Source organism: Carcharhinus amblyrhynchos, chromosome 35 (genome assembly GCF_965287045.1).
Source record: "Carcharhinus amblyrhynchos chromosome 35, sCarAmb.v2.hapA, whole genome shotgun sequence".
Classification (NCBI taxonomy): Eukaryota; Metazoa; Chordata; class Chondrichthyes; order Carcharhiniformes; family Carcharhinidae; genus Carcharhinus; species Carcharhinus amblyrhynchos.
In genome coordinates, this window is record NC_137358.1 from 19,075,468 (window position 1) to 19,089,040 (window position 13,573).

The 13,573-nt window shown below is 48.2% G+C and overlaps 1 protein-coding gene across 1 annotated transcript in view; it reads left to right on the forward strand.

The window, feature by feature from the left end:
- Positions 1–5,507: 5,507 nt before the first annotated feature.
- serhl (serine hydrolase like) overlaps positions 5,508–13,573 on the forward strand; it is a 56,506-nt gene continuing 48,440 nt past the window's right edge. The window contains exons 1-2 of the mRNA XM_080217409.1: positions 5,508–5,552; positions 7,988–8,063. Of these exons, the coding sequence (XP_080073535.1) occupies positions 8,021–8,063 (43 nt within the window). The 5' untranslated portion in view covers positions 5,508–5,552; positions 7,988–8,020. The remainder of the gene's footprint in view (positions 5,553–7,987; positions 8,064–13,573) is intronic.

The window sequence follows — 13,573 nt, forward strand, 5'->3', positions numbered from 1 at the left end:
ATTGTTAATAAACTTGTTGAACTTTTACTTGTGTTTGTCCTTTGTCCGTCTTGCAAATACGGGCACCGGGGAGTAAGCAAACTGTTGAAAGTATCTGAGAATTAACAAGTACAACGCCATAAAATTCACTATCTTATCTGCTTTCACTACCTCCCCCAGCAGCGAGTTCCCACCACCCTCTGTGTAAAACATTTGTTTCATACATTTCCTTTAAACCTTGCTCCTCACACCTTAAGCCTATACCCTCTTTTCCCCCGGGGAAAAAGCTTCTGACTATCCACTCTGTCCACGCTCCTCATAATCTTGTAGATTTCTATCAGGTCTCCCCTGCAAGATCTGTCATTCCAGTGAGAACAAACCAAGTTTCTCCAACCTCTCCTCATAGCTAATGCCCTCCGTACCAGGCAACATCCTGGTAAATCTTTTCTGTCCCCTCTCCAAAGCCTCCACATCCTTCTGGTAGTGTGGGTGACCCAGAATTGAACACTATATTCCAAGTGTAGCCTAACTAAGGTTCTATAAAGCTGCAACATGACTTGCCAATTTTTAATCTCGTTGCACCGGCCAATGAAGGCAGGCATGCCGTATGCCTTCCTGACTACCTTCTCCACCTGCATTGCTACTTTCAGTGACCTGTGTACCTGTACACCCAGATCCCTCTGCCTATCAATATTCTTAAGGGTTTTACTGGATATTTCCCATCTCGATGCATTACCTCACATTTGTCCAGATTAAACTCCATCTGCCATCTCACTTCCCAAGTCTCCAACTGATCTATATCCTGCTGTATCCTCTGATGGTCCTCATCGCTATCCGCAAATCCACCAACCTTTGTGTTGTCCACAGACTTATTAATCAAACCAGTTACATTTTCCTCCAAATCATTTATATATATTACAAACAGCAAAGGTCCCAGCACTGATCCCTGAGGAACGCCACTTGTCACAGCCCTCCATTCAGAAACACACCCTTCCACTGCTACCCTCTGTCTTCTTTGACTGAGTCATGATGTGGGTATGCCGGCGTTGGACTGGCGTAAACAGAGTGATAAGTCTGACAACACCAGGTTTTAGTCCAACCAATTTATTTGATAATAGACTCACAAGCTTTCGGGGTTAGCCCCTTCGTCAGGTGAATGGAGAGTTCTGGCCTCAGACAGAGCATATAAAGCACAGACAGTTTAGAGATTACTGATTAGAATGCGAATCCTTACACCTAACCTGCTGTTCAAGTCCTAAAGTGACTGATAATTATCAGCCACTTCAGGTCTTGAACAGGGCTGATAATTATCAGCCACTTCAGGTCTTGAACAGGGCTGATAATTATCAGCCACTTCAGGTCTTGAACAGGGCTGATAATTATCAGCCACTTTAGGACTTGAACAGCAGGTTAGGTGTAAGGATTCGCATTCTAATCAGTAATCTCTAAACTGTCTGTGCTTTACATGCTCTGTCTGAGGCCAGAACTCTCCATTCACCTGACGAAGGGGCTAACCCCGAAAGCTTGTGAGTCTATTATCAAATAAATTGGTTGGACTAAAACCTGGTGTTGTCAGACTTTTCACTTTCTTTGACTGAGCCAGTTCTGTATCCACCTTGCCAGCTCTCCTCTGATCCCGATCGACTTCACCTTCTGCACCAGTCTGCCATGAGGGACCGTGTCAAAGGTGCTCCAGTTAGGTGGATTGGCCAAGCTAAATTGCTTCTTAGAACATAAGAACATAAGAAATAGGAGCAGGAGTAGGCCATCTAGCCCTTCGAGCCTGCCCCGCCATTCAATAAGATCATGGCTGATCTGTCGTGTCTCAGTTCCACATTCCCACCCTCCCCCCATAACCCTTAATCCCCTCTCTTATCAAAAACCCATCAACCCGCGTCTTAAATATATTTAGCGAGGTAGCCTCCACCACTTCAACGGGCAGAGAATTCCAGAGATTCACCACCCTTTGAGTGAAGAAGTTCCTCCTCAACTCTGTTCTAAACCGCTCCCCCTTTATCTTGAGGCTGTGCCCCCTAGTCCTACTGTCCTTTCTGAGCAGGAAGAGTCTCTCCACCTCTATCCTATCCATCCCATTCATCATCTTATACGTCTCAATGAGATCTCCCCTCATTCTTCTAAACTCTAACAAGTACAAGCCTAGTTTATTCAGCCTCTCCTCATAGCTCAACCCCGGCATCAGCCTAGTAAACCTCCTCTGCACTCCCTCCAAGGCCAAAATATCCTTGCGTAAGGGTCCCAACATGTGTAGGTTAGGGGGATTAGTGGGTTAAATGTGTGGCTATGGTGATACGGTGGGCAGTGGGATCTGGGTAAGATGCTCTGTTGGAGAATGGCTGCAGTCTCGGTGTTCGGAGAAACAATGATGGGAAGTGGGATATAACAGGGGATGGAAAGATGGATCGGTGGAAGAAATGAAAATAAATGGATAGAATTAAAAATGGGGTGAAAGTGAAGGAGGGAGTTGACAGTCTGAATTTGTTGAACTCAGTGAGGGAATGGGCTTAACTGGAAGATGAGGTGTTGCCCCTCCAGTTTGCGTTGGGCTTCACTGGAACATTGCAACAGGCTAAGGACAGAGAATGGGTTAAAAAAAATGGTTCTCTCAACCTGCCCAGCCACCTTCAATGATTGTACACATATATCCCTGGAGCACTCTCTTCCTGCCAACCTCTTTAGAAATCTACCCTTTATTTCATCTTGTTCTTCCAATCAAAATTCCACTTATTTTTCAAAAATATTCTTTATTTGTAAAATGTGTAAAAGTACATTAAATAACAGTTGATATTTGACATTACATAAAGTACAATACAGATCAGTTAATTCAATCATTGCAGATGACACCAAGATTGGTGGCATAGTGGACAGTGAAGAAAGTTATCTGGGATTGCAACGGGATCTTGATCAGTTGAGCCAGTGGGCTGACAAATGGCAGATGCAGTTTAATTTAGATAAATTTGAGGTGATGTATTTTAGTTGATTGAACCAGGGCAGGACTTACTCAGTTAATGGTAGGGTGTTGGCGGAGAGTTACAGAACAAAGCGATCTAGGGGTACATGTTCATAGCTCCTTGAAATTGGAGTCACAGGTAGACAGAGTGGTGAAGAAGGCAGTTGGCATGCTTGGTTTCATTGGTCAGAACATTGAATACAGGAGTTGGGACGTCTTGTTGAAGTTGTACAAGACATTGGTAAGACCACACTTGGAATACTGTGTCCTGTTCTGGCCACCCTATTATAGAAAGGATATTATTAAACTAGAAAGAGTGCAGAAAAGATTTACTAGGATGCTACCGGGACTTGATGGATTGAGTTATAAGGAGAGGCTGGATAGACTGGGACTTTTTTCTCTGGAGCGTAGGAGGCTGAGAGGTGATCTTATAGAGGTCTATAAAATAATGAGGGGCACAGATCAGCTAGATAGTCAATATCTTTTCCCAAAGGTAGGGGAGTCTAAAACTAGAGGGCATAGGTTTAAGGGGAGAGGGGAGAGATACAAAAGGGTCCAGAGGGGCAATTTTTTCAGAGTGATGAGTGTCTGGGACAAGCTGCCAGGGGCAGTAGCAGAGGCAGGTACAATTTTGTGTTTTAAAAAGCATTTAGACAATTACATGGGTAAGATGGGTTTAGAGGGATATGGGCCAAATGTGGGCAATTAGGATTAGCCTAGGGGTTAAAAAAAAGGCAGCATGGACAAGTTGAGCCAAAGGAGCTGTTTCCATGCTGTAAAGCTCTAAGACTCTATGAATCCAGTGCATGAGGTACCTCATGTCAGTTGCCTTTAAAATTTGTTTATTCGTGTCACGGGTAGGCTTATATTAACGCTGCAATGAAGTTACTGTGAAAATCCCCTAGTCGCCACACTCAGGTGCCTGTTCGGGGAGAACGTGCAAACTCCTCACAGTCACCCAAGGCCAAAATCAAACCCAGCTCCCAGGTGCTGTGAGGCAACAGTGCTAAGGGATGGGGTGTATTATTGACCGGAATAATCACATTTTAATTTGATGTTTCTTAAGTTGCCTTTGTTTTTGTTCGGGCTGTTCCCTTTCCTTTTGGGGAGCTGCCCCTCTTTGTCCTAATTTAGTTTGAGTTTGTTTTTCGGTTTGACCTTAAAGGAGGGAGACAACAGTGTTAACCACTGACTAAGTCTGGTCAACCTTCGCTCTACTCCTGTCATTGGGCAATCACAGAACAGAATCATTGAATCCCCACAGTACAGAATAAGGCCATTGGGCCCATTGAGTCAGCACTGACTCTCTGATAGAGCATCTTACCTAGCCCCTTTCTCCCACCTTATCTCCGTGACCTCACACAATAATAATCCTTCCTAAGGTACAGGGACCAAAAACAGCACACACAATTCTAAAGGAAGAGGAATAATCCAGGATAGTGCTGGAGCAAGGCAACTTTGAGCAAGCTGTTCCCAGTATACCTTCAAATTCAACCTTTTACTCCTGTTCCTAAGACTGGACTCTTAAATGCTCTAATAACACTACCGTCTAATTAAGCTGACCTTTTTCTACACCCAGCTATGACTGCAACATTACATTCTGCACTCTCTCCTTTCCCTCTCCTCTGTATACTCTATGAATGGTATACTTTGTCCGTACAGTGCGCAAGAAACAATACTTTTCACTGATACTAATACATGTGACAATAATAAATCAAATCAAAATCAAAGAGAATTAACAAACACACAGCTGTGTTGTGTTTCCTTTCACTTTGGAGATTGGTGGCACTGTGGTTAGCACTGTTGCCTCACATACCAGGGACCTGGGTTTGATTCCCAACTCGGGTCACTGTCTGTGTAGAGTCTGCACATTCTCCCCGTGTCTGCGTGGGTTTCCTCTGGGTGCTCTAGTTTCCTCCCAGTCTGAAAGATGTGCGGGTTAGGGTGCATTGGCCATGCTAAATTCTCTCACTGTGTAACCCAAACAGGAGCCAGAGTGCGGCAACTAGGGGATTTTTCACAGTCACTTCATTGCGGTGTTAATGTAATCCGGCTTGTGGCTATAATAAAGCTCCGCTATGGGCTGACTGCGCCCCCTGCTGCGTTAATGGGGAACTGCAGCCTGTCCGCCTCGCCTGCGGCATGTTGGGGGCGGGGCGGAAGGGGGAGGGGGCGGGAGTGAGGCCCTTCTTTTTGTCCTGATTGGACAAGAATGATGTCAATCATATACCGGCGCTGCTGCTGATTGGAGGAGAAACGTGTCAATCAAAAGGTGGGCAGCGGCTGAGTAAACAGAAACCTGGTAAGAAATCTGATAACAGGTTAAAGTCCAACAGGTTTATTTGATAGTAAAAGCCACTGGCTTTCGGGGTTTGACCCTTTGTCGGGTGGGTGGAGAGTTCTGGAGGGTTAAATAACTGTTAAATAACCCGGTCCAACACCGACCGGCAGCTGCTGAAACCTGACAGAGCCCGCCATCTGATTGGGCAAGCGGGCTGTCAATTAACCGTGGGCGGGACCAAAGCGAGACCCGGATGTTCGGAGCGCGCATGCGTTGAGCTTTGGCAGTTGCCCGGTGGATGTGGCGAACGGGAGCGGGAGTGAGGTGAGGGGGTGAGGGAGAGGGGGTGAGGGAGGGAGGGGGTGAGGGAGGGAGGGAGGGGTGAGGGAGAGGGGGTGAGGGAGAGGGGGTGAGGGAGGGGGGGTGAGGGAGGGAGGGAGAGGGGGTGAGGGAGGGAGGGAGGGATGAGGGAGGGGGGGTGAGGGAGAGGGGGGTGAGGGAGGGAGGGAGGTGTGGGGGAGAGGGGGTGAGGGAGGGAGGGTGAGGGAGGGAGGGAGGTGTGGGGGAGAGGGGGTGAGGGAGGGAGGGAGGGGGGTGAGGGAGGGAGGTGAGGGGGTGGGGGTGAGGGAGGGAGGTGAGGGGGGTGAGGGAGGGAGGTGAGGGGGTGGGGGTGAGGGAGGGAGGTGAGGGGGGTGAGGGAGGTGAGGGGGTGGGGGTGAGGGAGGGAGGTGAGGGAGGGGGTGAGGGGGGTGGGGGTGAGGGGGGTGGGGGTGGGGGAGAGGGGGTGGGGGAGAGGGGGTGAGGGAGGGGGGGGGTGAGGGGGGTGGGGGAGAGGGGGTGGGGGAGAGGGGGTGAGGGAGGGGGGGGGGTGAGGGGGGTGGGGGTGGGGGAGAGGGGTGGGGGAGAGGGGGTGAGGGAGGGGGGGAGGTGAGGGGGGTGGGGGAGAGGGGGTGAGGGGGGTGGGGAGAGGGGGTGAGGGGGGTGGGGGAGAGGGGGTGAGGGGGGTGGGGGAGAGGGGGTGAGGGAGGGAGGGAGGGGAGGGGGGTGAGGGAGGGGGGGAGGTGAGGGGGGTGGGGGAGAGGGGGTGAGGGAGGGGGGAGAGGGGGTGAGGGGGGTGGGGGAGAGGGGGTGAGGGAGGGAGGGAGGGGAGGGGGGTGGGGGAGAGGGGGTGAGGGGGGTGGGGGAGAGGGGGTGAGGGAGGGGAGGGGGGTGGGGGAGAGGGGGTGAGGGAGGGAGGGGAGGGGGGTGGGGGAGAGGGGGTGAGGGAGGGGGGTGGGGGAGAGGGGGTGAGGGAGAGGGGGAGGGGGGGTGGGGGGGGTGAGGGAGGGGGGGGTGGGGGAGGGGGAGTGGGAGTGGGAGGGGGGGGTGGGGAGGGAGGGGGAGATTGGAGCGGTTCCGGTAAATGGGGATTTCTTCATTAATTATTATTGTTTTTAAGTTGAGAAACTCCATGAGTTTTAGTGACACTCGGGGCTGGTTCAGCCTCAGCTGTCAGGGGCGGGAGGGGAGGGGAGGGGAGGGGGGAGCAGAGGCCGTAGATTTCAGGAGTTTGGGTAAATAATTTGGTGCTCGGGTAATTGTGATGAGAGAGAGGGAGATGGGAGCAGGATTCAGGGACAGGGTTCAGTAATTCAGGGATCAGTGACGGGGTTCAGTAGCGTCCAAAGCAAATGGGGATAATCGAAGGGAAAGGATTGACCAGGGTGTTGGCAAAGGAGCAGTGGGATATCCCCACTGCAAATATGATGGGCTGAATGGCCTCCTGTTGTCAGACACTTTGTGACATTCCTTCATCACCAGTGGGATTTTTGAGTACAGGAGGGGGTAAAGTCTTCCCTCAATTCTGTGCGACCGCGCCTGAAATTTTGTGGGCTGTTTTTGGCCCCCCGCCTTCCTCAGGGAGGATTATTATTGTGGGGGGTTATGGAGATAAGGTGGGGGAAAGGGCCTGGGGTAAGATGCTCTGTCAGAATCAGTGCTGACTCGATGGGCCAAATGGCCTTATTCTGTACTGTAGGGATTCAACGATTCAATTCTGTGATTGCCGAATGACAGGAGTAGAGCGAAGGTTTACCAGGCTTGTGTAGTGGCACTGCTGCCTCGCAGTGCCTGGGACCTGGGTTTGATCCTGGCGACTGTGAGGAGTTTGCACATTCTCCCCATGTCCGTGTGGGTTTCTTCCAGGTGTTCCAGCTTCCTCCCACACTCAAGGTTAGGTAGATTTAAAATGCTAAATTGCCCCCTTAGATTAAGCAGGTAAATACAGGGGGATGGTAGCCTGGGTAAGATCGTCTCTCAGAGAGTCAATGCATACTCAGTGGACTAAATGGCCTCCTTCTGCACTGTTGGGATTTAATGGTCTTCTCCTTATTGATGGGATGTGGGTGTTGCTGGCTGGGGCAGCGTATATTGTCCATTCCTGAGAGCATTTCAGACTCTCATGTAGGCTAGATCGCATAAGGGTGACAGATTTCCTTCCGTAAAGGGCATTTGTGAACCAGATGAGTTTTTATGACAATGGTTTCGTAGTCATTAAAGTTTTTATTCCAGATTTTTATTGAATTCAGATTTTACCATCTGCCATGGTGGGATTGAAACCTGGGTCCCAGAGTATTATCTCTGGATTGCTAGTCCAAAGACAATATCACTACACCACCACCTCCTTTTTAAAGCAGAGCCTGAGTTAAGAAATGTGCTTTTTAAATCTTGACCTTGATCTTGCCAATGAATTTGCATTCGTTTTTCCCACATTTAAATAGGTTTTTACCTAAATCCTGCAGCCAGCCAAGGAAATGTCCTTCTTTTCGAAATGGATGTCCACAGCAGCTAAAAAAGGTGAGAGTTGGTGGGGACCCTGATCTGTGGGTGAAACTTGGGAAAGTGATCCGTTCATCAGCGCCCAAGAACTGTAATTTCAATTACAGTTTTTTAAAACTTTTTTTATTTTTTATTTCAATTCAAATCAAATCAAATCCAATTCAGAGTCCCAACAAGTTGGGACATTCCCGATCCAAGCTGACAAGACAGGGCTCTCACCTCCTGTCTTGGGCTTGATCTACATGATCCAAGCTGATGGGAGTAGGTGTAGCTCCTGCTCCAAGGCTTGATCTCATTTGCATCTTAGCCAAAAGGCCCAGATGCCGCTTTAAAAATTGCGTCAAATGAAGCTGAAATGTAACCGAATGACTTCAACCAAGAGTAGCATGTCGATAGTACACTTGATCTTAGCCAAAAGTCCGATACAGTTATTTACATTGAGAGGGGGCTTGGTTACAAAAGATGGAAGTTGGTTATTGTTGGAAGAAAGGCTTGTATTTTTATAGCACTTTTCACAACCGCTTGGATTACTTTTAAAAATGCCGTCACTATTGTAATGTAGGAAACGCGGTAGCTAATTTGCCTCAGAAAACACTCGCAAACAATGTGATACTAGCAGGCAGTTTGTTTCAGTAACTTTGGTTGAGTAAGAAATATTTACAAGGACACTTGGCGAAAAGCCCCTTCTGTACTTCCGTGGGAGCCTTCAAGCCACTGGAAAGGTTAGACAGCCTCAGTTAGAAGTCCCATGTGACAGTCTGCACCCCTGGTAACGTAGCCCTGCTATATTTGCATTGGAAAATCGAGATGGTGCCACAATGTGACGATTTTTTTTGTCCCCACCATATCCTCTAATTCTACCTTTACCCTCGTTTTAAAACTTACTTTAACTTTTTTAAACTCTAATAATGTTGTTTCAATCTCTTATCGTCTTTTAAGTTGATCTTTCTCTACATCTTTCCTAATGACTGTAACACGACATTCTGCACTGTCTCCTTTCTTTCTCTATGAATGGTATGCTTTGTCTGTACAGCGTGTAAGAAACAATACTTTTCACTGTAGCTCAATACATGTGACAATAATAAATCAAATCAAAATCACTGGAGGAGCGTTGGCTGAATTGTGTGCTTAAGTCAAGATGATGCAGTGTTAGTTCTTTGAGAAGGTGACCAAAAAGGTGGATGAGGGTAAAGCAGTTGATGTGGTCAAGTAGATTTCAGTAAAGCATTGATCGGGGGCTGAGTGTAGGGTAATAAAATTTGCTGATGACACGACGATGAGTGGAAAAGCAAATTGCGTAGAGGGCGCGGAAAGTCTGCAGAGGGATCTGGATAGGCTGAGTGAGTGGGCGAGGACCTGGCAGATGGAGTATAATGTTAGCAAGTGTGAGGTTATCCACTTTGGTAGAAATATTAGTAGGAGGGATTATTATTTAAAGGGTGAAAAGCTGCAGCATGCTATGGTGCAGAGGGACCTGGGGGTCCTTGTGCACGAATCGTAAAAAAACCAGTCTGCAGCAGGTGATCAAGAAGGTGAATGGGATGCTGGCCTTTATAGCGAGGAGGATAGAATATAAAAGCAGGGAGGTCTTGCTGCAACTGTACAGGGCACTGGTGAGGCCGCAGCTGGAGTACTGTGTGCAGTTTTGGTCCCTGTATTTGCAAAAGGATATATTGGCCTTGGAGGCGGCACAGAGAAGGTTCACCAGGCTGATACCGGAGATGAGGGGGTTAGCTTATGAAGAGATGTTGAATAGACTGGGTCTGTACTTGTTAGAGTTTAGAAGGCTAAGGGGGGGATCTTATAGAGACTTACAAGTGAAGGGGATGGATAGGGTAAAGGTGGAGAGATTCTTCTGGCTTAGAAAGGACAGCAGGACTAGAGGGCACAGCCTCAAAATAAGGGGGGTGCAGTTTAGTTCGGAGTTGAGGAGGAACGTCTTCTCTCAAAGGGTGGTGAATCTTTGGAATTCTCTGTCTGTTGAAGTGGTGGAGGCTACCTCACTAAATATATTTAAGTCACAGGTAGATAGGTTTTTGATAGACAAGGGAATTAAGGGTTATGGGGAGAAAGCAGGAAAGTGGAACTGATCCACTTCAGATCAGCCATGATCTTATTGAATGGCGGGGCAGGCTCGAAGGGCTAGATGGCCGACTCCTGCTCCTATTTCTTATGTTCTTAGAAGATACGGAGGTATGGGATTGAAGGTGATTTTGCAGTTTGGATCAGATATTGGCTAGCTACAAAAAGACAGAGGGCGATGGTTGATGGGAAGTGTTCATCCTGGAGTTCAGTTACTAGTGGTGTACCGCGAGGATCTGTTTTGGGGCCAATGCTGTTTGTCATTTTTATAAATGACCTGGATGAGGGCGTAGAAGGATGCGTTAGTAAATTTGCAGATGACATTAAAGTCAGTGGAGTTGTCGACTCCACAGGTTGCAGGTTACAGAGGGACATAGATAAGCTGCAGAGCTGGGCTGAGAGGTGGCAAATGAAGTTTAATGCGGAAAAGTGTGAGGTGATTCACTTTGAAAGGAGTAACAGGAATGCAGAGTACTGGGCTAACGGTAAGATACTTGGTAGTGTAGATGAGCAGAGAGATCTCGGTGTCCATGTGCATAGATCCCTGAAAGTTGGCACCCAGGTTGATTGGGTTGTTAAGAAGGCGTACAGTGTGTTAGCTTTTATTGGTAGAGGCATTGAGTTTCGGAGCCGCAAGGTCATGTTGCAACTGTACAAAACTCTGGTGTGGCTGCACTTGGAGTATTGTGTACAGTTCTAGTCGCCACATTATAGGAAGGATGTGGAAGCATTGGAAAGGATGCAGAGGAGATTTACCAGAATGTTGCCTGATGTGGCAGGAAGGTCTTATGAGGAAAGACTGAGGGACTTGAGGCTGTTTTCATTAGAGAGAAGAAGGTTAAGAGATGACTTAATAGAGGCATATAAGATGATCAGAGGATTAGATAGGGTGGACAGTGAAAGCCTTTTTCCTTGGATGGACGTGGCTAGCACGAGGGAATGTAGTTTTAAATTGAGGGGTGATAGATATAGGACAGATGTCAGAGGTAGGTTCTTTACTCAGAGTAGTAAGGGCGTGGAATGCCCTGCCTGCAACAATAGTGGACTCACCAACATTAAGGGATTTAAATGGTCATTGGATAAGCGTATGGATGATATTGGAATAGTGTAGGTTAGATGGGCTTTAGATTGGTTTCACAGGTCAGTGCAACATCGAGGGCTGAAGGGCCTGTACTGCGCTGTAATGTTCCATGTTCTACTACTGCCAGAGTCCCGGGTTCAATTCTGGCCATGAAAGACCATGTAGAGTTTGCGTGTTCTCCTTGTGTCTGCGTGAGTTTCCTCCGGGCGCTCTGCGTCTTCCCATAGTCCAAAAATGTGCAGGTTAGTTGGATTGGCCATGGTAAATACTCAAGGTTACAGGAATAGGGTGGCAGAGGGTCTGGGTGGTTGCTCCTTTGGAGAGTTGATGCAACCTTAATGGGCCAAATGGTCTCTTTTTGCACTGTAGAGATTCTATGGAATGGGGCATAGTCCTGACTCAAAGATGAGAATGTTACAACCTGAACCACTGCGCTCACCATAGCACTGGGACGTGCCTCTTTAATCCACTGATTCCAGTTAAAATCAATCTGGTTCAAGCTGATAAAGGTAATAGAACAAAGAACAAACAAAGAACAACACAGCACGGGAAACAGGCCCTTCGGCCCAACGAGCCCGCGCCGCCGTCCCACTGTCTCAGTGTCCTATTCATGATTTTAGTCTACGCCTAATGTGCGAGGATCAGGGAGGTCCAATTTAGGGACAATTTAGTACCCAATCAATCAGCCTAAAAGCACATCTTTGGGGATGTGGGAGGAAACCGGAGCACCCGGAGGAAACCCACGCAACCACGGGGAGAACGTGCAAACTCCCACAGACACAGGCCCAAATCCATGTGTCCGCACAGCAACAGAGATAGTCTCTGAGCTGTCATGTTGCCCTCGAGATGGTCCAGTTTAAGCACACTAACGACATGAAGCAATAGGCAACTCCCGAAGCAACGTCCAAGAGCAGCCCACTACAACCTGCCGCATGCATGCCCCTTGCTGGACTTAAATGCCTGTGGAGACAAAAAATTCATTATTAAACAGGCAAAGACTGTAACATCCCTAAGGCAAAACGTATTCCCAAGCCTACAATGTTTAGCAAGGCCTACTATATCCCCCTATATGTAGCCCGCTCATGTGGCTGTCTAAGTGACTCTTAAACAACCCTAGCGTGCCTGCTTCCACCACCTTACTCGGCAGTGCATTCCACACCCCCACTACCCTTTGCGTGAAAAACTGCCCTCTAATATTTGTCTTATACCTAGCCCCCCTCACCCTAAGCTCGTGACCCCTCGTTCTATCCATTTCTAATAACGGAAAAAGCTTACCACCATTTACTCTATCTATCCCCTTCATAATCTTATAAACCTCTATTAGATCCCCCCTCAGCCGACGTCTCTCAAGGGAAAACAGCCCAAGTTCATTCAATCTTTCCTCGTAAGACAGCCCTTCCATACCAGGCAGCATCCTGGTAAATCTCCTCTGCACTCTCTCCAGGATCTCTACATCCTTCCAGTAGTACGGCGACCAGAACTGGACGCAGTACTCCAAGTGAGGCCTAACCAACGTTCTATACAACTGCAACATCAGACTCCTACTCTTATATTCTATACCTCTTCCTATGAAGGCTAACATACCATACGCTTTCCTCATCACATTCTGCACCTGCACCGACACCTTCAGGGACTTGTGCACTTGCACCCCCAGGTCTCTCTGCGTATCTATACTCCGGATAGTTCTACCTTTTATCGTATAACTCCCCTCCACATTATTCCGGCCAAAGTGCATCACCTCGCATTTCTCCGGATTAAATTCCATTTGCCATCTATCTGCCCAATCTACCAGCCTGTCTATGTCCTGTTGCATTGCCAGGCACTGCTCCTCAGTACCCGCCAATCCAACCATCTTAGTGTCATCAGCAAATTTGCTGATCACACCACCTACCCCCTCTTCCAAGTCATTAATATATACCACAAATAGAAGAGGTCCTAGTACCGAGCCCTGCGGCACACCACTGGTGACAGACCTCCAATTGGAAAAGGAGCCATCCACTACTACTCGCTGTCTCCTCCTCCCAAGCCAGTTCTCCACCCATCTACATACCTGGCCTTGTATCCCATGAGCCTTCACCTTTTCTATCAGCCTACCATGAGGGACCTTGTCAAACGCCTTACTGAAATCCATATAGACGACATCAACGGCTTGTCCTTCGTCAACCGTTTTTGTCACCTCTTCAAAAAATTCCACTAGATTCGTAAGGCACGACCTCCCTGTAACGAAGCCATGCTGCGTATCCCTGATCAGATTGCAGCGCTCCAGATGTTCATACATCCTATCCTTGAGGATCCTCTCCATTAGCTTGCCTATAACTGAAGTCAAGCTCACCGGCCTATAATTCCCTGGGTTATCCCTCTGACC